The sequence below is a fragment of the Talpa occidentalis genome, unplaced genomic scaffold (assembly GCF_014898055.3).
Source record: "Talpa occidentalis isolate TD23 unplaced genomic scaffold, MPIMG_talOcc4v2.1 talOcc4.12, whole genome shotgun sequence".
Taxonomy (NCBI): Eukaryota; Metazoa; Chordata; class Mammalia; order Eulipotyphla; family Talpidae; genus Talpa; species Talpa occidentalis.
Window position 1 is genome coordinate 51,879,093 of NW_023601212.1, and position 25,976 is coordinate 51,905,068.

At 35.7% G+C, this 25,976-nt stretch overlaps 2 protein-coding genes across 3 annotated transcripts in view; one reads left to right on the forward strand and one right to left on the reverse strand.

Annotated features, from left to right (window-relative positions):
• Nucleotides 1–19,549, reverse strand: part of TPR (translocated promoter region, nuclear basket protein) — a 65,450-nt gene extending 45,901 nt beyond the window's left edge. Inside the window, exons 1-18 of one of the 2 annotated variants that reach the window (XM_037506316.1) lie at nucleotides 19,376–19,549; nucleotides 18,716–19,024; nucleotides 17,301–17,405; nucleotides 15,341–15,414; nucleotides 12,602–12,698; nucleotides 11,288–11,391; nucleotides 10,856–11,020; nucleotides 10,348–10,440; nucleotides 9,862–9,942; nucleotides 9,695–9,782; nucleotides 8,884–9,024; nucleotides 8,386–8,477; nucleotides 7,094–7,291; nucleotides 4,579–4,686; nucleotides 3,457–3,683; nucleotides 2,446–2,609; nucleotides 384–517; nucleotides 146–294 (exon numbers count right to left, since the gene is read on the reverse strand). In XM_037506316.1, coding sequence (XP_037362213.1) covers nucleotides 146–294; nucleotides 384–517; nucleotides 2,446–2,609; nucleotides 3,457–3,683; nucleotides 4,579–4,686; nucleotides 7,094–7,291; nucleotides 8,386–8,477; nucleotides 8,884–9,024; nucleotides 9,695–9,782; nucleotides 9,862–9,942; nucleotides 10,348–10,440; nucleotides 10,856–11,020; nucleotides 11,288–11,391; nucleotides 12,602–12,698; nucleotides 15,341–15,414; nucleotides 17,301–17,405; nucleotides 18,716–19,024; nucleotides 19,376–19,445 — 2,399 coding nt within the window. In that variant the 5' untranslated portion in view covers nucleotides 19,446–19,549. Of the gene's footprint in view, nucleotides 1–145; nucleotides 295–383; nucleotides 518–2,445; nucleotides 2,610–3,456; nucleotides 3,684–4,578; nucleotides 4,687–7,093; nucleotides 7,292–8,385; nucleotides 8,478–8,883; nucleotides 9,025–9,694; nucleotides 9,783–9,861; nucleotides 9,943–10,347; nucleotides 10,441–10,855; nucleotides 11,021–11,287; nucleotides 11,392–12,601; nucleotides 12,699–15,340; nucleotides 15,415–17,300; nucleotides 17,406–18,715; nucleotides 19,025–19,375 lie in introns of those variants that run through there. The other variant, XM_054693420.1, reaches the window with a different exon arrangement.
• Nucleotides 19,550–19,555: 6 nt separating this feature from the next.
• Nucleotides 19,556–25,976, forward strand: part of ODR4 (odr-4 GPCR localization factor homolog) — a 29,407-nt gene continuing 22,986 nt past the window's right edge. Inside the window, exons 1-3 of the mRNA XM_054693421.1 lie at nucleotides 19,556–19,778; nucleotides 22,662–22,782; nucleotides 23,633–23,767. Coding sequence (XP_054549396.1) covers nucleotides 22,684–22,782; nucleotides 23,633–23,767 — 234 coding nt within the window. The 5' untranslated portion in view covers nucleotides 19,556–19,778; nucleotides 22,662–22,683. The remainder of the gene's footprint in view (nucleotides 19,779–22,661; nucleotides 22,783–23,632; nucleotides 23,768–25,976) is intronic.

Consider the following 25,976-nt stretch of genomic DNA (forward strand, 5'->3'; position numbering starts at 1 on the left):
AATGAACCCCCCCCATAGCATCTTATCCTGCATTATGGACTAAAAAAAAGTAACACTACTGCAAAGTAACACTTTAATCTGCTTCATTTGAATAAGAAAATGTAATGTTTAGACTTTCTTAATTTTTGAACAAAAGAAACCTTACCGTTTAGAAGCAAAATCTAGCTGGGTAGAAATTTTGGTGTTTTGTGATCGCAAATCTGTAACTTGTTCCTGAAGTTTCTCAAGCTGTTCATTTTGCATTTTTTCATTATCTGCCTTTTCTTTTTTGTAGTTCTCAAAAATTTCCTGCAACTAAGTATTGGAAAAATTATCAGAAGATAACACTTTGTGTTTGCTAAAAACCTAACCCAAGATAAAGGTGTAAAGGAACTTATATTTACCTGTTTAAGAGCAGCCTTGGCTTCTATAGCTTCTGCTGACTCAAGAACAGGTACTGGAGCAGGAGTGGAAACAGTCTGTGATGTACTTGAACGTTTGGGAGTTGACACAAGAGAAATATCATCTAAACTCGAAGCTGCCGAAAAATAAAATGACTGATGTAATTTTTGCAAATATACCATTACCAAATCAACAAAGCAGCCTTAGGATCATCATTATAGAAACTATAAACAGGGGCCTCCCTGGTGGCGCAGGCGGTTGAGCACAGCGCAGTGAAGCTGTCCAGCCTCTGCAGTGCCGGTTCGCGGAGATACCCACATGGCATGGCAGACCTCTCCTGTCTCGCCTGCTGCTCCCCTCAGCAGTGTATTTCAGTCAGTCTGCCTGTTCTGTTCCCTGCTCTATCTCTGGTGAATCCTCTCACCCTCCCACACATCTGGCCTGTACCCCGGTTCTTACATAAATAAATCTTAAAAAAAAAAAAAAAAAAACTATAGGGCCTCCCCAATGGCGCAGCGGTTGAGCGCTGGGTTGCAAAGCTGCCCGCAGCCTCTGCAGCGCAGGTTCGATCCCCGGCTGCTCCCCGGCCACCGGAGGAGGGTCCCACATGGCGCGCAGACCTCTCCTGCCTCCCGCTGCTCCCCTCAGCAGTGTACTTCGGTCCTTCTGCCTGCTCTGCTCCCCGCTCTGGCTCTGGTGAATTCTCTCACCCTCCCACGCTTCTGACTGTACCCAGTGCTTGTACAAATAAATAAATAAATAAACCTTTGAAAAAAATTTGGAAAAAAAAAAAAAAAACTATAAACAAAGAATCTACCTTTTTTTTTTTATTTTTTTTAATATTAAATTTTATTTTTATATTCCCCCATACAATTGCAAACGCCCCATTCTGACCCCAATCCTTCCCCTCCCGCCCCCCACCCCCCAAAAAGTGTCTCTGGTTCATAGTTTTTTGTTGATTTTGATTTTCACTTTCTTATATTCATTTTCCTGGTCCCTTGTTTAAGTTTTCTAGATTCCTGCTATGAGTGAGACCATCCGGTATTTTTCTTTTTCTTTTTGGCTTATTTCGCTGAGCATGATCCCTTCCAGCGCCATCCATGTTGCTGCAAATTGCATGTGTTTATCTTTTTTGAATGCTGAGTAATATTCCATGGTATATATGTACCACATCTTCTTGATCCAGTCATCTATTTTTGGGCATTTGGGTTGTTTCCAAAGCTTAGCTATTGTAAACAGTGCTGCTATAAACATAGGGGTGCAGGTGCTCTTTGGAATTGATGTTTCTGTGTCCTTTGGGTAAATACCTAGGAGTGGAATTGCTGGATCATATGGAAGCTCTATGTTTAGTAGGTCCAGAAATCTCCACACAGCTCTCCATAGTGGTTGGACCAGTTTGCACTCCCATTTTTGCACCCAACACTAATGATAAAGGACTGATCACAAAAATCTGCAAAGAGCTGATGAGACTCAGCAACAACAAAGAAAATAATCTAGTCAAAAAATGGGCAGAAGAGCTAAAAAGAAACTTCTCTGAAGAGGAAATGCCAATGGCCAACAGGCATATGAAAAAATGTTCAACATCACTTGTAATCAGGGAAATGCAAATCAAAACTACCATGAGATACCATCTCACACCAGTGAGAATGGCACATATTAAAAAAACTAGCAACAACAAATGTTGGCGAGGGTGTGGAGAAAAAGGAACTCTTCTGCACTGTTGGTGGGAGTGCAAAGAATCTACCTTTTAAAATTACTTTAGGTTTCTGATTAGCAGAGATAATCCTGGCAGATTAAATGTTAACACATAAGCAAAATAAGTATCTTAATTGATCCAAGATGCATACTTTTTAACAATGATCAGCCTTTCTTCATTCTTATTTGTACCTAAAATATAGGTGGGTTATAGAATTCATGACATTATGATCAACCACACAGGGTAGCCAAATTCAAAGCTGCCATCATTAGAGTGGATACTGCTTATGCTTGCCAAATCCATTCCCTAACATTATCTCAGAAATATTTTCCCAAAATCTTGCAAACTCTAAATATAGAAAAGTCTACCTTGTAATGGAATAACAACTCCTGTTGTTTGTGACAACAAAATACGGTACATGTCACGCTGACGTACTATGGAATCAACAAGCTGCATCTGATGTTGTCGAGACTCACGAAGTTGCTCCAACTCAGTGAGGGCACTCTCAAGTTTAAGTTGAAGCTCAGTGATTCTGTAGGAAAAAAAAATACTTTATTTCACAAGACTGATTTGAAAAGCAGTTATAATTTCTACCGTAAACTGAAGCATTTCATTGTCTATCATTAGATGTAAGATTTTTGTACCTCTTTTCCTTTCTTCTGTTGCTATTTTAAGAACCACCCTTAACACCCTTACCATACAGGACTCAAGTGCTCACCAACGCCAACTGTAAATTTTTTTTGCAAGAGTTAAACCAGTCCCACGCAGTACCAACTAGTCTTTGGCTTTCATTAGTCTTAATGCACCAAATACATTTTTAGAAAAATTTCTTTACTCTGCTTAAATCATTCCTAAATATCTTCTCCATGAATACTGGTCTGGTTCTCTGGTCTGAAATGGAAGCTATGTCCTTGATCTTGTATGCGCCTATCTATTATAGCACAATCACGTTGAACTAAAATTACCTGATTTATCTACCTTTTCTTATTTAATATTTATTGTGTAGAAGCACTGGGGTGTAGGCCAGAGGTTCAGGGGGTGAGAGGAGCAGAGTGGGATGGAGAGGTAGACTTACATTTTAGTAAATATAAGGGAAGCAGCTGGTGAGACAGGAGAGGTTTGCTGTGGGTTAGCACCCAGTCCCGGGATGGAAATCAGGCCATAGCAGTATAGTGTTGAGACTTAACCCCTAGGACACCAGGGAGGTTCTGATTTATTTATCGATCTCACTTACAAACTAATGTTCCTTGAGAGTAGAATTTTTTTTGGGGGGGGGTATTACTCTTTCCCTATATCCCACTACCCAGCACTGCTAGCTGTACATATGAAGTTTTCCCAATAAATATTTGCAGAATAAACTGTGGTAGTCAATTGCTTACTTGGATGAAGTTGTTTCTTGTTCTTCTCTTTCTCTTGTTTCCCCAAGCTCCCTAAGAGCCACTAAGAGACGCTGATTTTGCTGTTGAAGCTCTTCAATATTTCTGTAAGATACTAGATGTTGTGATATCACTTCAGATGAACTACTTATATCAGCAGAGCTTACTTCCTCATCACGAATTACATGGTTACCCCTTGCTTCTTCAAGTTCCATCAAAAGCACTCTAATCTAAAACAAAATTTAAATGTTATAAAATAGTATTGGACTTGAGTCTGGAAACATTTAGAAGAAAATGGTTATTTTCAAATGAAAATACTATTTTTATGAAAACCATCACTTTTTATCAATTTATATTAAAAGAACAAAGTGCCAGATGTTATTTTAGATATGAACATAAAAATCAAAGGAAATTAAAATTGTTTTAAATTTCTACAAGTGTTATAAAGTTTGTTGTTTTTTAAAAAGCGGCCAAATTACAATTACAGAAGCATGGCTCCATTTTTGTAAAATAATGACCAAATAAAACAGAGAGAAAGCAGTATCTCAACTTTTCTCTCATGTATGTCTGTGCTTGCTCTTGTGTGGTTACATATGCATTATACAGTTGGAACAGACAGCATGGAAAATAGATTCTAATCTCATTCACGTTTCTTGTGTGTTTATGTACGCATAAAAATAAAAATTAGGGGAAAATATATAAAGAAATACATCTACATTTTCTGACTTATTTGGCTAAAGAAAGTAGCAGAGTAATGCACACAGTATGAATTTAGTAAAAACAAAGAATGCTACATGTGTTTATATATGCTCATACAATAAGACATGAAAGAGTAGAAACAAATCTATTAACATTGGTTACATTCTGATATTTGAGAAGAAGCAAAGATAGAAAATGTCTATGTATCTTTAAATATTTATTTCACTTATTAGAACCATTACCTTTAACTTGAAAAATTAAAAGGAAAAAAAAGAAGATGCAGGAGGCATGAAAAAACAGTGATGATACACTGCAATTCTGCTGGATTTATTACTAATGAGAATTTAATGTGTGGTAGCATCTTATATAGCTGCAAACAGATTCAATCATTGGGCATTTTTTTAGGAAAAAAAGGAAAATTCTAACCTGCTGTGAAAGATCTTTTATTTGTATTTCCATCCTCTGATTGTCCCTTTCGAGCACAGATGAATGTTTGTTGGCCTTATCAGTGTCCTCCTGCAGCCGTTGAATCTCCTTTAAAATGTAAATTCAAGTGAAAATCAGAGAGCTTTTTTTTTATTTTTAAGATTTATTTTTTATTTATACAATAGCTGGTGTATAGGCCAGAGGAATGGGAGGGTGAGAGGATTCACCAGAGACAGAGTGGGGAGCAGAACAGGCAGACGGACCAAAATACACTGCTGAGGGGAGCAGTGGGCGAGACAGGAAAGGTCTGCCGCGCCATGTGGGAATCTCCCTGGCCAGCCAAGAATGGAACCCACGCTGCAGAGGCTGTGGACAGCTTCACAGTGCTGTGCTCAACCTGCTGCGCTCGAAAATCAAAGAACTTTACAAATGAAGCAGTTATAGGAATAACAAAGCTATACAGTGCTCAAATAACAAGTCAATATATAAACAAAATGTTTTATATAATGCAGTACCCTCTAAAGAGAATTTTTTTAAACACACAAATACTCATCACTGTACAAAAATAAAGGGGAATTTGCCACTCCCCTAACGTTAATATCAGTCTCGCAGTCGTGCCAAATTTATAGTGAATTATGAAACGACCTCATAGTACTCTTAAAAGCATTACACCAACACAAAAGCAGACAAAATACAAAAATAAGACAAAAAAGATAATCATTACTACACTGGTTATCTAAAAATAAACATCAAAATAAAAAAACACTGGGTAAAATGTAAGATTTGATTTTGTAAAAATCACATTAGGAATTAATTGCAAACAAATAGCAGTCACTGTCACTAGGCTATTAAGAAATTAAAGCATAGAGCCTCCCTGGTAGTGCAGGCAGTTGAGCACAGCGCTTTGAAGCTGTCCACAGCCTCTGAAGTGCCGGTTCGATCCCTGCAGGCTGTGGAGATCACCCACATGGAGAGCAGACCTCTCCTGTCTTGCCCGCTGCTCCCCTCAGCAGTGTATCAGTCCCCCTGCCTGTTTTGTTCCCCACTCTGTCTTTGGTGGATCTTCTCACCCTCCTGCACATTTGGCCTGTACCCCGGTACTTGCATAAATAAATCAATCTTAAAAAAAAAAAAAAGAAATTAAAGCATAATGGAATGCCTTGTGAAGTTTCACATCCCAATATCATTAATGATTTAGGGGCACAAGAATGTGATATAAGTAAAAAATGTCATTGAAATCTTATGCTTTACCTTACATTTATATAAACTATGCTTGTTAAATGTGTTGTTTTCACATAGTTTTTAAAATCATTCAAGTGAAAAATGATTCATATTTATTCTGGGCACAACGCCCTAAAGGTATGCATAAGTCAATTTCAGTAGCAATATGTGATAAAATGAAACAGGCAAATATTCATGGAAAAATTATAGGACAGAAAGTTACTGAGTTCAAAATGGGATTCATAAAGATATGTAAGGAAATAATTTTGGTCATAAAATCTTGAGAATCTAACAAGTCAGCATCACAGAACTGAGACTGGGGGAGCACACAATGTACAGAAGATTTATCTGTTAAAATCTTTAAATTCTTTGATAATTATGAAGAGTATAAGGGATTTTTATTATTGGAACTATAATAAGTAGTAACACTTTTTTTCCCCACAAATGAATAGCTGCCATTATCTGACTAAGTCCCTTGATTCATATCCTTACTATCCTCCTTAGACATTATCTTGTAGGCAAAACATTCGCTCTTAACAGTGGGAAACTGTTGATCATGTAATGAGATCAAAGGGACCTCTTTTCAAGGCGCATGGAGTGGGGGAGTATGTCAAAAAGCCAATATTCTGGTAAGGCAAGAACATTAAGATGCACTTAACTTACAAAGAAAGCTAAATAGAAAGATTAAAAAAAAAACTGTTTAGAACTACTGTTCTAAACTTAGAATAGTATATACAAATGGATTTAGGTGAATTTCCCCAATAAAATGTTTAATACTAATCTTGAAGAATCTCAGTAATATTAATTTTTACAAAATTATCAGCATTATGCTTTTTCCTAATCATTACTTTTTAAAAAGGAAATTTTAAAGAGGCAAAAGATATCATGAAATTTTCTTTGTACTTCTAATAAGCAAAGCAATAGTAACTATACATATGTATGTATATACATAAATAATACAAAGACTTGCCAAATTGTGAAGATTGTTATTTGAATTAGAAAAGTGGCAAAATCTCAGATAAAGTCATTATTTATCCACCAATAGAGACCACTACAGAAAACTTCCTCTACATTACAAATATCACAGTTTCTCATAATTTAGGTAAAGGTAGAACACTTTGTCATTACCATTATTTAAAACATAATGATAATTTTTTAGATATATAATTACTATATTACTGAAGGACATCTTTTTCTAGCTCGAATACTTTTAAGAAAAAACTACCTACTAAATCAAACCCAGTAATTTCTCATTTGTATTTGCCCACAGCTAAAATTCAGAAATCAAACAAACCTTCATAGCTTGTTCAAGCTTAACAGATAAACTTGCCACAGCTTTCTGGGCACGTTCATATTCTTCACGCTGCCGTTTCAAAATTGGTGCTTTGGCTTCAACTTCTTTCACTATTTCATCTAGGTACTTATTAATTCGTTTGTTCTCAAGTTTCTCCAAAAGCAACTGATCCTGAGTTTCCACATAAGCATTATATAGCTGAAAGCAGAAAGAAGGTCATTCAAATCTAATCATAACAGATGCTTACAATCTACTCAACTTCATAATGAACACTCATTAGCACATAAGTAGGAAATGTCTGCTATATGTTAACACAGAATTAAGAAAGGCTTTCCTAGAACGTTCCATTAAACATCAGATAACTTTAAGAATATTTCTTCTAACCGAAGGGAAATGCAAATGGCCAAGAGGCATATGAAAAAATGTTCAACATCACTTGTAATCAGGGAGATGCAAATCAAAACTACAATGAGATACCATCTTACACCAATGAGAATGGCACATATTAAAAAAACTAGCAACAACAAATGTTGACAAGGTTGTGGAGAAAAAGGAACTCTCCTGCACTGCTGGTGGGAGTGCAAACTGGTCCAACCACTATGGAGAGCTGTGTGGAGATTTCTGGACCTACTAAACATAGAGCTTCCATATGATCCAGCAATTCCACTCCTAGGTATTTACCCAAAGGACACAGAAACATCAATTCCAAAGGGCACCTGCAAGCCTATGTTTATAGCAGCATTACTTACAATAGCTAAGCTATGGAAACAACCCAAATGCCCAAAAATAGATGACTGGATCAAGAAGGTGTGGTATGTATATACAATGGAATATTACTCAGCAATCAAAAAAGATAAACACATGCAGTTTGCAGCAACATGGATGGAGCTAGAAGGGATCATGCTCAGCGAAGTAAGTCAGAAAGAAAAAGAAAAATACTGGATGGTCTCACTCATTGCGGGAATTCAGAAAACTTAAATAAGAGACCAGGAAAAAGACTAATCAATACAAAGTAAAAATCAAAATTAACAAGCAACTATAAACCAGAGACACACTACAGGGATTGGGGGGTGGGCCTGGGAGAGGAAGGACAAGAGTCAAAACAAGGGGGGGTGCAATTGTATGGGGAATATAACCATAATGAAAATGCATACATTGTGCAAAGATGAAAATGATATAAGAATTATATAAAATTTAAAAAAAAGAATATTTCTTCTAGGGATTAAGTTTCAGAGAGAGTCTAACATTTCTGTTGAAGGAAAATAACAAGCCAGATTTACTATTATTCTCACCTCAGTCAATTTCATGCCAGGCTTCACTATCTTTGCTACAGCTGCTGCAGTAGGAGACATAGCTGCAAGCTCTTCTTCAGATAATATGGCACCTGTGTCAATACACAGCAATCTAATATATTATTGTGAAATTTCAAACTAAAGCCATGAATCTTCTTTTTGAGACAAATAAAAAGTGATATCCTTATATACTACATACTAATTCTTAATTAGTATGTCGTTTAAGTTTTAAAAATATGATATCAAAATAGTAACATAAATACTAAGAATCATATAAAAACCATAATTAAAACTATTCTGGAAACTTACATACAATTACGAAATGGTACTTATATCTGTCAATACAATAAACATACAGATAATTTTCAGCTAAAATAAATTCTAATGGCATAATTTGATAGCTTTTAAAAACACAACAGAAATACTATTAGTGTCAATGAAAATAATGTAGGGAAATCTCATACTTCAAGTCATTAATAAGCACCTATTAGTTCATACCTTTACGCTTTGTGGCAGAAAGCAGATCATTTGCATTCTCTAATTCCTTCTCCAACTTCCCTATTTTCTCAAGCATTTCTTTTTCCATCTGTTCCTTAGATTCTTCCACCTCTAAAAGATTATGTTGTACTGCCTTATTAGCTAAAAAACAGAATATCCAAACACATAATTAAAATCTTCGAATTTATAAAATATACTAGGCTAGTGATCATTTTTCCCTTTAGCAGACATTAAATTCTAGAGGGATTGTGGTTGGCAGTCATTGCCCAGTGAAAGCTCTTGCTGTATTCATCATTCCTGGTGTGTCCTGACCTGGTGATTATCCAGAGAGGAAATGAGGGAACTCAAATAGCAACGAAGTGGCTAAAGGTATTTCCTTGATTTTAATTGTGATATTTAGTCTAGAACATTAAAATTACTGGGAAAGATCATAAATACATACCTTACAGTATTTTTTAAAAAAGTAAGAAAGTGAAGGACTTTGATACTTATTTATGAACTGACAGTACCAAACCATAAATCCTTAAGTACTTATTGTTTCAGAAGTTAAAGAAAAATGTTTTCTTAAGAAATCAAAATATATGTAAGGGTATTAGATGAAAGAAAAAGAAAAAATAATAGCTGCCATACTTTCAAATATACTATTTGCTAACTAATTCTAAATTTTTTTAATCCAAGGATCTTTCCTCTACTTCAAACTTTACCCCTAATTAATCCTAATATTACCTCAAATTGGCTTCTACCCCCAGCAAAGGTAAAGAAAAAAATACCTAAAAACAAAATATGCTTCCCATTAAATGAAAACTTTTACCTTCTCCAGCTTCTTTTAGAAGTTTGTGTAGTTCATCTACTGCTCTGGTTAGTTCACTGCTCTTTGCCTCTGAGTCATCAGCAGCACTCTGAAAGTTAATCTCAAAAAAGTTACCAAATATCAATAATGCAACAGTGGGATACTGAAACATGTGGTAGGGTATTTACCTTGTATAGGTTAGAAAGTTTTATGTGAGCATTTAACTCATTGTGGAATTTTTCTTCCATACTGGCCTGCTGCTCCTTGGCCTGGAAAAAAAAAATTAGAGCAGTCTAATTTGAACTGAATCCAGAATGCTTAACAAATGCCACAGCAAAATAACTCCATTTTTGTAACAAGATGAAAATTAAAGTCTAAAATTATAATCCATTTTCATGATAAAAGTGAACTGTATTGAGGACAAAATATTAACATGTTTATCTTTAAGTGGAACAGTCAAATGACATTAAAATTAACCCATACTCATTTTTAGGCAGTATTTTGGATATAGCATGTAATTGCCACTTCCAATCCTAGCTGCAACATCTGAATGTCTCCTGGAGATTTTATGGTGATAGGAACAGTTAAGGACATGAAGTCCTTTTATAAAATAACAAGTTTACAGGTGCTTTAATATTCTTGTAAAAAAGTCATTTAAAAATGATGGCATTTACCTCTTTCAATTTGGTCAACAGGTCCTCTACATGCTTTTGAAGATTCTCATTTGATGTTTTCAAGCCATTCATCTGTTCTTCCATTCTAGAAATCTGGAAGGGCAGGGGAAGAATGTCATATTAAATAATTTGAAACAGAATTTAAGCTGCTAAGTTAAAGCAAAACAACCCCACCGACCCCCCAAGAATTTTTACATAAAATGTTTATTTACTAAAATGAAAAATAGCAGCTTAGGGAATGTGTTTGCACTTAGCTCACAAAAACTTACCACTTCTTAAACATACACCATAAAAGCAGGTAGTAGCAAAGTCCATACATGAATATCTTAATTTTTTATTTAAATGCAATTGGTAAATACCCTAGGCTACATTTTTATGCCTTTTATTACCTCCTCCAGGTTTGACTACTATTCTTACGATACATTTAAATTGGTACACTGCTGAATGAATTAAGTGGCACACAAATATAAACTCTAACCCACGTGAAGAAAAAATTTTACTAACTCACCTCCTCTTTTTTATTTTCAAGATTGCATTTCAACTCAAGAATCTCATTGCCTTTTTCTCTCCCATGAGCCAGAAGTTCATCAGTTTTCGTTTTCAACTCTGTATTCAGCCAAGTATTCTGACTATGTAATAATTCCTTTTCTTGCTCTAAGCGTTTCTCTCGATACTAAAATTAAAAAAAGCTCATCTGTAGTTAAAGATAATACATGGCTATTCAACATTTTGTATATGCTTAGACACACAAGCAGAATTTTACTGTAAAACAGAAATAAGTGTTACCTCAGGTTCTTAACAGAAAACTATCACATACAGTTCAATTAAAATTATCCTGTTTAAATTTTCAAACATTAAAAAATTTTATTACTTTATAAAATTTAATTTACATAAGCTTTAAGGAAAAGTTTTATTTTGTGCATTAGGAATTGTTACTTGCTTTAACAGAAACATCAGAAGCTTGAAGTTCGTCCAATTTTAACTGAAGTTCACCCTTTGTTGTATTGCTTTCTTTAAGTTTTTCACTTAGACGTTTAACATCCTCTAGAAAGGACAAAAGAGAATTTGAAGAATGATTAATTTAACGAATGCTCAGAAGAACTGAATATTAAAAAGTACATCAACAGAAATACGAACATTTAATACAAAGTAGTTGTCAACTTAAAAACAAACATCATTTCAACAAATAAATTACAGAGAAGTCAAATTCATATATCCAAACACGGGTTATAATGGTAATTTTCCTTAATTTTGGTATCTTAAGCTAAATATTCAAAATTAACACTGATTTTTCTCATATATATCCAAAGATCTATTTAAATTTCAAAATAGTATGTTAAGCTAAAGACAAAGATACATATATATATTAATACAAACCTCCTACACAAAAAAGCCAGAATATACATGCTTACTTTTCTTTATAATAACCATAAAGGATTTTATTAAAAAAAATTCCTTTAATTTTAATCTGATTTATCAAATCAACAGCATGCGTGAATACCCTGAAGTTACTTCTTGAGACTAGAAAAGTATAATTACCTAAATGAATTTATTATATAGCAACACAACTATCTTAAAATTCCTTTCATAGAAAAATTTCAAAAATCTTATAAAAACCAAAGAAAACCTGATGTTAAATTTAAGAGTCATGTTCACCCAAATATTCCATCAAATGCATTACATTTCATATTGTTAATATCTTATATTCCTGCCTCCTAACTCCTCTAGCCTATATTTTTAAATATCGGTTTCTTCTTTTAGATTTTTTTTTTTTTTGGTGGGACCCTTGCCAGCAGCCGGGGGAAGAACCGGCGCTGCAGAGGCTGGGGTCAGCCTCGCAGCCCAGCGCTCAACCGCTGTGCCACCAAGGGGAGGCCCGCTTCTTTTAGATTTTTATATTGAACGCTTCTGGACAGCTCATGCCAGCATAGTTGTCTATAGAACATGATTAAGTATGACCTTGACAACTTAACATTTAAACTGTTTATAAGTTATCATTATAAATAACAATGTAGCAAATCATGATTCAAATTCCTATTTCTATGAGAGGTTTTTCATTTGTATTCTTGTCTAGATGAGTGAAAGAAAGGTAAGTGAATGGGAGTAACAATAGGATGCTACCCTATCTCCATTCTGCTGCTATGACCAAAAAAAAAAAAAAAAAAAAAAATCAGTAACAGAAACTGACTAGGGCTTAATTTCTAGCACTGTTAGAAGACAAAAGAGAAGAGTCAGAGGTTAAAGGACTTCATACCTGTTAAATACTCAAGTTCTTGAGATAGTCTCTCATTGGTTCTAACCAAGTCTCTTTTCTCAGCTTCTAATTCTTCCTTCGTTCTTGTAAATTGGCTCTGTCATTTAAAGGAGTTCAGAGTAAAATGTTTAAATACAAAGTTGATCAATCAATATAGGAACTTTAATATAGAATTATCACTTTAACACTAGCTATAGTTTAAAAATGGCACTTTTCTTTTTCTTACAACTTATACATCAGAAAGTTTAAAAATTACCCATAAAATCAACACTTCTTTTCCTATTTTGGATTTTTATAAGTGAGTTTTCCTAGGCACATGAAAAATTTTCTCAGGTCACTTTTTATCACATGGAAGTATCCTATTACTTAAACATGTCATATATAGTAGCATTTATTTTTTAAGTTTTTAACTGCCATAAATAAAATTCCAATGAACATCACTGTATTTACATCTTGGTTCAAATTATTTCTCAAGAAAGTTTTCTAGAAATAGAATTTCTGAAAACTAGTCAGTTTGCTTTGCAATAATGTATATTTTTTTCTTTGTTATAAATGCCAATCTCAAAGTAACTATGCCAGAATTGAAGATTATGTTTTAAAAAAAGGAAAGTCAACTAATGCAAACATGGGAACATTGCGTTACTACATGTTATTACAAGTACATCAACATTTCATAAATTCCTTTGTCCACTTTGCCCCCTTATTCTTTCCATTTGACAGTAGTTATGAATTAAGGATATAAACAGTCATATTTTTATTGAAAAAGTACTTTTAAGTGGTTTATTTTTATTTCAGGTATTAAGTGAAGAATTTTAAATTTCTACTGGATAAAGTCTACCACTTTTTCCCATTATAAGTTCTTGCACTTTACATGATTAGAAATCTTTTTCAGCCAGAAGGCAGTAAATAATTTAAACTTTACTGTTTCAGTTTTATGTTTCATTTTTAATATTTTAATCCAATTGAAAATTACTCAAAGTATAGAAAGAGATCAGGCTCTACCTTGATAGTCCCATTTGATTCCCCCATTGACCAATTTCTGAAATACTATTTGTTAAAAAAGCCCAAACACTTAAAATTTTTTGTGAGAGCTTACTTTTACTTTACTTTAAAGCATAGAGTTCTGGGGTTTGTGAATCCAGGGCTAAGAATCAACTTTGCAAAATTTTATATGGGTATGTGCACGCTGTTTACTAGGCTACAGAGCCACACAACTTCTACCAGATTTACAAAGAATTCCAGTCACCCTTCTCACCCAAAAGGTAACGATCCTTTGTACTGGGTTTTACTTCTGGGCTGTCTGGTTCCAGTGGTTTCTATGTCGAATCTTATATCAGCATTATGTTTTAATTGCCACAGGTTTATAAAGCTATTATGTAGCTAAGCAAATACTCTTAAATTGGTACTTCTTTTTCAGAATTAGCCTATTAAAACTATTAAAACATTATAGCTATTAAAACATTTATAACTATATTATCTAGTTTTTAATTGAACTCATTTGGATTTAAGAGTCAAAATGTGTTAACCCAATAAATATTAATATGGAAAACCTTTCCATTCAAAAACTTGCTATACCTATACTTAAGGTACAGCTTTATAACATCAATGGAGTTTATACGGGTATCTCACATTTCCTGTAAAGTTATGCCTAGATACACTAAAGAGTGAGTATTTGTGCTCCAATTTAGATTCTAGGGATAAAACATTCTCTTTTACAGTATTGATTTCTACCTGGTTAAAGAATGACTGGGTATGACCATTTTATTAAATAAGTTGCTTAGCAGTCCTTATGATCATAATCTATCATTTATCATTGCTCAAGGAAATGATTTCTCATGTGAATTGATCCATATTCCCAATTATTTGACAATACTTGGAATCATGCTTAGACCATAGTTAAGCATTCAGTTGGTAATTTCTACATGAAGGGAAGGTAGACAGATAAGTGGGTGAGTGGCTGGGTAGGTAGGTGGATCACCGAACGTGTACCCTACTTTTATTTCTATATCACCTTGCTCCAAATATGAAAAATAAATCACAGCATAAGAACTCTATAGTTAAGTGTTTTTTAAAAATATGTACCACAAATATATTCTAATGAGTAAAAGAAATGCCCAATCAATAAAACAAGGAACCAATTAAGGATTTTTCTTTAAAAGATTTATTTATTTATTTATACTAGCACTGGGTACAGTCAGAAGCGCGGGAGGGTGAGAGGATTCATCAGAGCCAAGGTGGGAACAGAACAGGCAGACTGACGAAATACAATGCTGAGGGGAGCGGCTGACGTGGCCGGAGAGGTATGCTGCGCCATCTGGGACCCTCGCCGGCGGCCGGGGATCGAACTGGCACTGCAGAGGCTGCGAGCAGCTTCACAGCCCAGCGCTCAACCGCTGCGCCACCAGGGGAGGCCCCAATTAAGGATACTTTTATTTTTGTTAGTAGCTTCTCATTAAGAGAACATGTTTTATCTTCCCATTGAGTAATAGGCGCAGCAGACCTCTCCTGTCTTGCCCACTGCTCCCCTCAGCAGTATATTTCAGTCAATCCACCTGTTCTGTTCCCCACTCTGTCTCTGGTGAAACCTCGTACCCCCTGCACCTCTGGCCTATACCCCAGCACTAAATAAATAAATAAATAAAATAAATCTTTTTTCAAAAAGCTATTAAGTATAATCAGAATAGAAAACCTCCTTAAGTATCATGTTTACAACCAATTTTCTGCATAGGAATAACTGACCTGAATGGAACTATTGCGATCCTGAGCAACTTCAAGTTCTTTATTTTTTTCACTCAGTGCCTTCAGTTGACTGTCTAGATAGAAGAATTTTATATACACATATTAGCTTCAAACTTGCATTGACAGCTTTTATCCAACTGTTATATATTTCAAAATTAAAACACCAAGGCTCAAAGACAGTTGTACAATAGTCTACTCTCATAGTCGCAAATACATCTTAAATTTATTGTATTTCTTGACTAAATCTAAAAATGATATCCTATCTTGAAAATCCCATTTGTGATTCGTATAGCCAAACATTTACAGGAAGGCCCATATGCAGCTAGCAACTTTCTTAATATTAAAGCTTTAATAAATTAGTCATGAAAAAATGAATTATATTTAAAAATAAGAACACTGAGTAAGAAAAGACCAAGAGATAATAACAGTACATAAAATGAGTACAACAAAATAATGGATAAATGTTAATTCAGTTCATTTACCACTCTGAAAGAGAGAGCTTTAAGAAAAAAAAGTTAAACTTGATATTCAATTATCAGCCCCACAATATCCTTTCTTAATGGACTGTCTTCCATTCTACAGTTTCTCTTCCAATTATACGCAAATAATTAGGATGAATATACATTTTGAAACTTTCTCCACTAAATGTCATTTATATTATATGCAAGCAATTTCATGAGCAAACACATTATTACCATTTCCAATTTTAAATTCTATTTAGACAATTGTTTATTAAAAGGAAAACTCAGTATACTATGGTACTCTAAACTTTGCTTTATGTTATTTATTGCTTTCCAGACAAAATTCCAGAATAAGCTGAAAAAACAAAAACAAACATAATTATATACCACAGAAAGGCCTCCTAGATGTCAGTCTAGATTTACTCCATCTCTTCCTCTCTCTCCTCTTCCAAAGCTCATAAAAACAACTGTAATCAGTTATTTTCCTGAAATTCATTAGCACCATTGCTCTACAGGCCCTTTTATTATGCCAAGGCGCGCGCGCACACACACACACACACATACACACACAAATACTGAATCACATCTAGCTAGTCACTAAGTATGCATCCCCCATTACACATGTAAACATACCATCAGACATATATATTATATGTTTTAAGATGAGGTGTCAAAATTAGCTAGAAAATGCTATGACCCAAATAAATAGATGAATGGACGTGTTCCCAGTTAAGAGAGAGGTGCTATTTAAACCATTTTCTTGACTATTAGCTTCCTGTGTTTCAAGTCAAATTAAAATCCAGCTATATTTAAGAACAATATTTACTACTTCCTTAATCCATAAAGACCTCTTCTGATATTTGCTCTTTTCCATTGCAAACTGCCTGAACTACACATCATCTTCCTAAGAAATGTCAGGACCTTTACGAAAGATCCTGTGTACCTTATATGGTTTAATGATGCATGAAAACTAATCAAGAAGAAACTACTGATAGTTATGAGGTAACTATCATCTTTCACAAAGAACTAAGCCATAAAGAGGAAATATCAGTCTGGGATTCACAGATATTTGTAAAAAGTATGAAAACTGAAACAAATAAAATAGAATAAACTAATTTTTTAACAACATAAAAATGAAGTTACTCTACTTTTTCAGTTATATATGGACCTTGCAAATGCTTTTAAACAGCTCACTGGATCTGTACAGATGTGTAAACAGATGAACAGGTGGTATTACAAACATTTTATAAACAACAGAAACTTATGATTTACAATGGTATTGAGCTTTTAATAAAACAATCAGAACCCAAGTCTCATGACCACTAGGTTCTTACCAAGTCTTTACCATTAAATGAAAAATTAAAATAATCACCATTAACAAAAACAGTAACAATCAGTATTTTCATATACAGTAAACAGGCATTTCCAAAGCATACAAAGAAGTATCTGAAGATCTCAGCACTCCAAGAATACCTACAAAAATGTAATTAAATACTTACTGAGTTTCTCCAGCTCAAGCCGCAAGCCTTGGCACTCTCGGGTTTCATTCACAAGTCTCTCCTGACTGTGAGACAACCTCTTCTCTATCTCAAAGTACTGTTGTTCTACAGGAGAGCAGAGAAAAAATAAAATCAAACCTGTATTGTCAATACTGCTGTTTTTTAATAAACAGGATTTCAAAATTTAAGACACAACACTCGAATTGCACTACAATCAAGAGAAATTGGGTAAAGACAGCTTAAGGAATGAAAAGCACTTTAAGATTTCCAACTAACATCTAAGTATGGCCTAATAAGAGTCTTTCAAGTCTCACAAGATTATGAAATTTTTTAAAGGAGGCAACATGTCTGTATAAAGCAGACTTTTTAAAAAAGTATTTATTAAATGGAGACAAAAATTGTTTAAATTAAAAACTTTTTCTTTAAAAGTCTTGTTTTAAAATAGCCAAAATAATACCTGAGAGTATAAAATTATTGAATTTATGTTAAAATGTGTTAACTTCCCACAGGATGGGGACCAATTCTGCATAGTTTAGTAAAGTATTGTAGTAGCTCATCACACACACAGGAGACACTCAGTATCTTATATAAATTTTATAGAATGCAGTGTACTATATATTCAGTTTGGCGATTCAAGAAAATTTGCACCATCAACTCTTTGACAATTATGTTATTTGCAGTAAAATTTATTCAGAATTTCTAATCAATAACAAAATTCAGTTTAAAAAAACACCAAACAATTGGTAAGTCAAGACACACAACTGAAAGTTTCTATTTCATAAATGGTAACTACTAAACTCTTAATCTTCTTTCAAGAATGTTCACTACTGTTAGTCACTTTCTTATTTGAGGATCTATTGCATCTATTTATAAACAGGCCTTAACTTACTTTCTATAGCGAACTCTAACTTTCAGGGGGGTAAACCCGTTTTATGAAGCTTATTTCCTGCACGTTGACTGTTTCTAGCGCGGTATTCTTCATCTACTTTTTGGGGACCATCTAAGTCGCTACGGCCCCAGAGCGACACATACTCAGACAAAAGCACCGGACAGTTAGACAAAGGTCTTTGAACGCAGGTGACTAGAAAACGGCGGAAATTACGTGCAACAAGACAGACAGGCTGGAAAAAAAACAGTGAAAACACATCCAGATCGTCACCATTTCTGTCCTGGATAGGGACAATTTAGGGGTCGCTATATGAGAATACCAATTACATTTAAAAAGGGATTCCGCTTTTTAAAACAAAAAGGCTCCTTATCAAATGCGTAGAGGGGGAGTGAGGACTAGGGTGCCCGGGAGGCAGGAAAGAGAGGCCGCCCTTGAGGTCACGGGTTGCGATCTTACAGAGCGACAAAAGTGTCCAGAGATACCGAGTCCGGGCCAGAGCCGAGGGCGGGAAGAGCGTCGTACTTACCGCTTTCCACCTTAAATTTCTCGTGCCGCCCCTTCAGCCCATCGATCTCGGATTGTTGGTCAGCAAGGAACTTTTCTAGCTTGTTCTGCACGGACTTGGGCAGCTTGTTCAGTTCCGTCCGCTCCAGGACTTGCTGCAGCACTGCCGCCATGTCGGCTGGGCCAAGAGCCGCGGTGGCAGCGGCCGACGAAGCAGCAACGGAGAAGAGAGAGGGAGCCCAGTTGGACCCAGAAGCCTGGGCCGTCGCCTCTGCCGCCTCGCCGGGGGTTTCGCGCGCGCCAGCCCGCCGGAGACTCCCGCGGCGGGACCCTGGGAAACCGAGTCCCGCGTAAAGGCGACAGCCGACGCAGCGCCGCGTCTGCAGAGTGCGCGCAGCGACCGGAAGCTGTGCACGCTGGGAATCCGAGTTCAGACGCGGCCTCTGACCCGGCGGTGCAGTCGGAGTTCCGGCCCCCCGTCCCCTACCGCCTCGCAGACTTCTGGGAAACGTAGTCTTTTTCTCAATCCCTTCAACGCGCCCAGGCCGCCCCTCCCGTTCCACTTCCTCCTTTCTCCCCGCCCCCCGACTCTCCTCTCCATGCCGCGTGACTGCTCTCCGCGCGGTGGCGCCACTTAGTACTTGTCAACCATGTCCCTCCCCGAAGAGCAGAACGACCTTACCCTCAAAGCCCCGGGATGCCATAGGTCGTCCCCTTTGGCGGCTTCTAGACACTGAGCCACTAGAGGGCATCGGTCCCGGCAGGGCCGGACGGCAGGCGCCGGGCTACCGCCACGCTCTCAATGGCGCCCGGAAGGGGGCGGGGTGGCGACCGCAGCGGCTTGGGCTGAGGCGCTGCGGTGAAGGGAGGGGGACTCTCGCGTCATCAGCCTGAGCCACCTAACTCCGGAGACCCCGGGTTTGCCCTGGGAAGTGAGGTGAGGGAAGTCCGTCGCATTCTGATGAATTCATTGCCTGTGGAATCGGGTCGGGGGAACCTGGACCCTGTAGGCTGGTATTTGAGCTTTAAATCCCCTTCTCCAGCGGATTGACAGCTCTACAGATATACCAGGCGTGCACATTCTGGTGAGTCAGCCCTAGTGATACGTGAGTGCGGGGTGTGTGTATGCACTCGAGCATGGAGCGCTCTCTTTTCAAGGAAGAAAGGGACAGCCAAGGAAACATATGGACAGACACTCCGGTGCACACTCAAATCCAGTCTGACTTGCCTTTTTCTGATGGGCGGCTGATGCAACAGGCATTTAAGGAGCCTGGTTCATTTTTCAGCAGGAGGACTTAAATAACACAGGGGTTTGGGTGTAGCCCATGTTTTCATACTTAAAGGTAACAACGTTGTAGAACATGTTCCTTTATGTTAATATTTGAAAACCGGCTGTAACGAAAGTTGCTAAACACATTCTTAAAAACCGTTGTCACCATCCTACAGAACTACTTGTTTCCAGGCCTTAATTCTGTGACTTCCATACTGAATCAATAGATTGTTTCATGTTTGATGTTCTAATGTTGTAGAAATAAATTCTAGCCTTTTACCCAGGCAGAGTACTTCAGGACTGGTGAGGTCAGGAGAAGCTTTATTACTCATGCATGAGGTCCCAGACCTGGGTAGCCCTGTAAGTTCTGAGCACCGGTTTGACCAAGGGTTCCTTTATGCACAACTGTGTCTATATCTGTTATATTGATAGCATCATTTTCAGTAGACACAACCATTTGTGGCAAAGTCCCCAGACAAGGGGTGGGGGGACAAGGCAAGAGAGGAAAGATGCAGGCGTTTGGGAATGGCCTTGGAGAGATAGACCAGCTGGTTGGCTGCCTGACCTTGCAGATAACAGTGCTGAGGCCCTGGCCATGAATCTTGAAAGGGAAGGAGCTGTAAGTAAGCAAATTTGTTAATTATGCCTGCATTGGAGTGTTCATTGCACCTGGGCTGGAAGTTCTGCTGGAGTCTTTATTATATTCATTTGCTCAATAATATATTTTCACTTCACTAAAAGAATTGATTAAATTCTTTATAAAAAGTAAAACATTCGGAATGTCCTCTCTGCAACTCCCACAGTAGCAGGCCTTTTGTGAATATCAGTATGGAACTTAAAGTTGGTTTTTCCCAGAAATATTTTACATAATTTTGCTGATATGTACAGCTCTCTACTATCTGAGGTCCACAATATAATATTATTGATCAACCAATTGGGAAAAGCAGATACTCTGTACTCAGAAAATCCTAAAATTAGATAGGTTTGCAGGCCTGCAGTTTTCCAAATTATTTTGTAGACTGGGTAACCAAGAATACAGGAAGTTTGAGTTGTCTTGAGTTATACTGCAGTACAACTTGCAAACAGCATTTCAGGTAACTTTTAACTGTGTAAGACAAGATCTACATTTTTATAAAGTATGATTGGCTACATTTAAAATTTTTGAAGGAGCATTAAAGAAATTATCTGACATTCAACCAAATTTCCAAACCCAATAGATTTTCATCTTCAAGTTATATTCAATTTCTTACACATTATCATAGCTAATTGGGAACATACTGGAAGAAATAAGATAAGAAAGTTATGTAGTGCTTTGGAGTCACTGTCACTTGGTATTTTTTATAAAAATTAAGAATTATTAGGGCAGAAGCAAAAAATACAGATTAGCATAATGAAGTAGAAGAAAGATTAATACACGGAAATGCATTCCTTAAGGCACAGCTGAAAGTGGAAAGCCCTTATAGAGGTATTAGTAACTAGGCACACAGTTCTAGACTTAGTGTTAAAAAAAAAGATACTCTGGTTTCTCTTCAGAGTGTGTAAGTCACCTTTTAAAAAATGGTATATAAACCAAGTTTACTTGTGTTGTTGTTGGAAAAGAGCTAGAAAGAAATCCAGTACATTTTGACACAAAATAGAATGGACTCCTTGAAAAAACAGTATCTGATGGCCATTTCAAACCGTGATCAATTCTGTGAACTTTAGTTTTAGAGTAATGCAAATTCATTGTGACTAGCAGTTTATTGGTTTCAGATATACCACCTCAGCAACTTTAGTCAGCATCTTTGATTTTAAGCTACAGAAAACCAGAGTTGTTTAAGCCAGTAAGAGGAATGTACTGGTTCTTATCCACAAACTGAAGAGAGAGCAGAGGTGGTGTTACCCATACTAATGGTTTCATTGAGAGATTCATTAGGAGATGGTGTTTTTAAGGGAAGAGATTCTAGAACCAGATTGCTTCAATTTAAATACAACCTTTGGCATTTATAAGCTTTGTAACTTGGGCGAGGCGTATTACCTCTCTTCAATTTCTTTATAAAATGAGGTATTAATAGTAGTATCTGTCTCATGGCCGTTTTGAGAATATTAAATGTTACTGAATTCAAAGCGTATATAGAACAATATCTTATAACAAGTAGGAGCTATACAAATTTCATTATTCCATTGTTATTTATCTTTTCATAACTGTTGTTGTACTATGAGTTACTCAAGGGAAGAGATCCATTATTTTTGTCTTTTTGCCATCCCCTGGCATAGTTTATTTCACACAGTAGTTCTTTAGTGTAATCTTGTCGAGTAAATGAGTTTGAGTGCCTCTGCCTCCCAGTGAACATCAGATATGGTCATCTTTCCTATTTTAGAAATCAGAAGACTGAGGCTTAGCACAGTACAAAGGTGATACAACTAAGACTAGTAGACCTGAAATAAGAAGTCAGGGGTATTGACTGCTAGTTTAGTGTCCTCTCCCTTCTCCCAGGAATAGAAGGTTTCACCTCTCCCGTCAATGGTGGTTGATAGTTGTTTGCTGTGACACTATGTTGAGAATTCTGAAGCACACTTAAACTTCATAAAGATAAATATCCCTATTTAATAAGCAATCTCTGCAAGAAATGGAGTGTGTCATTATACTTTTCTTATGAGAAAAACATTGTAAATTATATTTTTACCAAAAAGCTACATATTTTTTCTTGTATTTTAGGATTTCAAATTAGTTCTCAGTAATGGGAAGAACCTACATTGTCGATGAAACCGTTGGCCAGTATCTTTCAAACATCAATCTCCAAGGAAAGGCTTTTGTTTCTGGTCTTTTAATAGGACAGGTATGTATCTTTCACTGTGCATTTGATAAAACAAACTGAATCTTAGTGCAGGTAAAGTCAGCTATTTTACCATAAACTCATCGTTGGGGTGGAGACATGGGTGTAAGACTAGTAAATTTAAAGTAAATTTTGAAAAACAATGTGGAAAAGTAGGACTAACCTAGCTTAGGTTTGCTCAAGTAAAAATGCCTTTGACATGCAAAAGTAATTTATAATGTAGGAACTCCATAATTAGAAATTTTACTGACCAGATTATTCATCTTTTCTAGGTATTTTTTGCTCACTTCTAATATTTATTATTCCTGGTTTTCCAATTCTTCACAAAAGTAGCTTTTGACAATTTAATTCACATTCTTCTTAAACTTGTAACAACATTTTCATATATTTTTATTACAGGGTGATAGTGCCCATCTTAAGGAATTTCTTTTTATGTTTATTCCATGGAGAGGAAGGGAAAGGGATTGAGGGAACTTAGGAAATTAAATAAATTTTATTATCCTTTTAGAGTTATATTTTAAAAATCAAACACAAAATGGAGAATTGACCGAGCATACTTTCAGTTTAAATGCAGTTCATTCACTCATTACTAAATTATTTTTAAGAAACACTGTGATTCACATTCAGGATGCCCAAATAAATAAGGAGCTGATGGCATTAACTGCATTAAGAGAGAAGTAGCTTGTGAAGGAAATGTCAGACTCCCTGTGAAAATTGGTTTCTTTGTAGATTCCATTGTAATTGTTAATAGATATTAACAATTTAACATACTATACATTATTTTTTATGTCACAAAAGCCTTACCATATTCAGTTAGCTATCACTCTAATAAACTATCTAATTTGTTTTTAAGTGTTCGTCACAAAAGGATTATGTGATTCTTGCCACTAGAACACCACCCAAGGAGGAACAAAATGAGAATCTCAAACAACCCAAAGCTAAATTGGATAACTTGGATGAAGAGTGGACTACAGAACATGCTAACCAGGTCATCCTATTTGTTTCCTTATGTAGTTAAGTTTGTGTTTATTTGACCAGCAAAATTATACCAATTCATCCTCAGGTGTCTAGATTAGGACTTCAGAGTACTCTTTATTTTTAAAATTTGCATGGCTTATCAAAAATATGTTACCTTTTATTCTGTTTCACCCATAGTGATATTTTTTATTTGTTGATTACTTGTGTCTAATTTAAATAGAAATAAACATTTTATTGAAAGTTAGGTAATCCAGCCAAGATTGAATAGTGAAAAAATGGCAGCAGTTGGATTTTGAACCCTGGCAATAGATCTTATCTGTTATGCATAGCTGTTTGTGTTTTTTTTTTTTTTAGCCTATTTCCTGTTAGAAGTCATTTAGCTCATTTCCAATTTTTCTTCTTTTTTCTTTTTTTCCCAAGTTTTTTTTACCTTAGAATACAAGTAATTGACAGTGTAGTTGCTAGTCAGCTTGTTTTAAAGACATAGTGGTAGTCATTGAGTGAATAAAATGGTTAAATTTTTTAAAAATATCCTTTTACAACTTACATTTTAACGATAGCGAAAGTTCATTACCAAAAACAATTATAAGACATATGATAAAAGTAAAAAAGTAATATAGGAAAATGGAATGGGAACTGATTAAATATTTGACAGTGGCTGAATTGCAGACAGCTTCACAGAGGGCTCTGAACTTGAAGGATGAATAGGTCTTTGCCAGTAGAATTCAGGGAACACATTGGATGCACTGAGGGCAGTATAACCAAAGGCATGAAAGCTAAAGGTATGTATGTGTATAACTAAAATATGGGGTATATAAAAGAATTTGTTAGACTTAAGACCCTAAGGTGCCAGTTGTTGCATAGTTTTGGAGTGTCATTTTTAGATACGAGACATTTGTTCAGTAGATAGTAGTTCCCTTCACAGCTCCCTATTTTGAGGAGTTAATTTGATTGATCTATCAATAATTTAGAGAATAATCTTGATCTCTTGGTACTGAGTAAATGGAGAATAGAGTGACTGTAGACAGAACAGACTATAATTTCAGCAGTAGTACAAAAGAAGGTGATGTGAGTCTAAGCTAGTTGCTGAGCTTTATGAAGCAAGTGTCACATCTGTTTTGTTTATAGCTGTAGCCTTAGTACCAGTTGCAGTATTTTTTTTTATTGTTTATAATGAGAATTCCAAGATATTGGATAAGTGGATATGTGAATAAACCAACAAATGGAATGTGCTAAAGCATCATTGTCAAAACATTCCAAAGAAAAAGCTAGTATTAACAATGTTTAATGATCAGGCAGATTGGGAATGAGGAGATATTGTGGGAGAGTAGCTAGAGATTACTGAGATTTTTGACCTGGGTATTTAGGAAGATTATATTGCTGTTACATAAATAGGAAGCATATTTGGGGATGGGTGAGAGGAAATGATAAATTTATTTGCTTGAAACTATTTATTGACTGGATTATACTATTTGATAAGGAATATTAGAGTAATTTCCTTCTGCAATCAACTTTAAATCTTTCAGACACATAAACATGTATGTGTATGTACACACAATTTATAAGCAAGGTAGATTAGCTTTTTGCCTCTAGAAAAAAAATACCAGTTTTATGTATCGATGACTTTGAAAACACATACACATTCCCCATGCTAAATATAAACCTTTATTCTTTATATGCCAAGCTTTTGTTACAACAATGAATAGAATTTATGAAATCAGAAGAATCCAACAGTAAAGAGGGGTTAGACTATGGTATCTGATTTTTCTGGAGACAGCTTTGCGACCAGTTTGCTCATACATTAAATATACAAAAAATAATCAAAGCACTCTGAACTCAGTGTATAGATGGTAGGAAAAAATTCCTATGGCATTAAAAACTTATCATAATCATGGGAAGGGAAACGTAGGACAAATTCATAATATATATCAAAAATCTTAAAACTATATATAATTTCTTGACCCAGTAATCCACTTTAAGAAATTTATCTTAAGTTGTTCTTACTTCCTTCTGTGAACACAGAAGGACTTACAAGGATTTTTAACCAATATTATTTTAGTGTAAGAAATATGGGAAATAGCATAAATGCCTAATACCAGTGAATAGCCTTAAAAATTGAGGGAAACTTAAACAATAGAAGGTAATAAAATTTTCAAGTCAGATTCCCCTGTTCAAATTCTAGGCTGTAATAGAATTTCTGCTAAATATTATAGGAATAA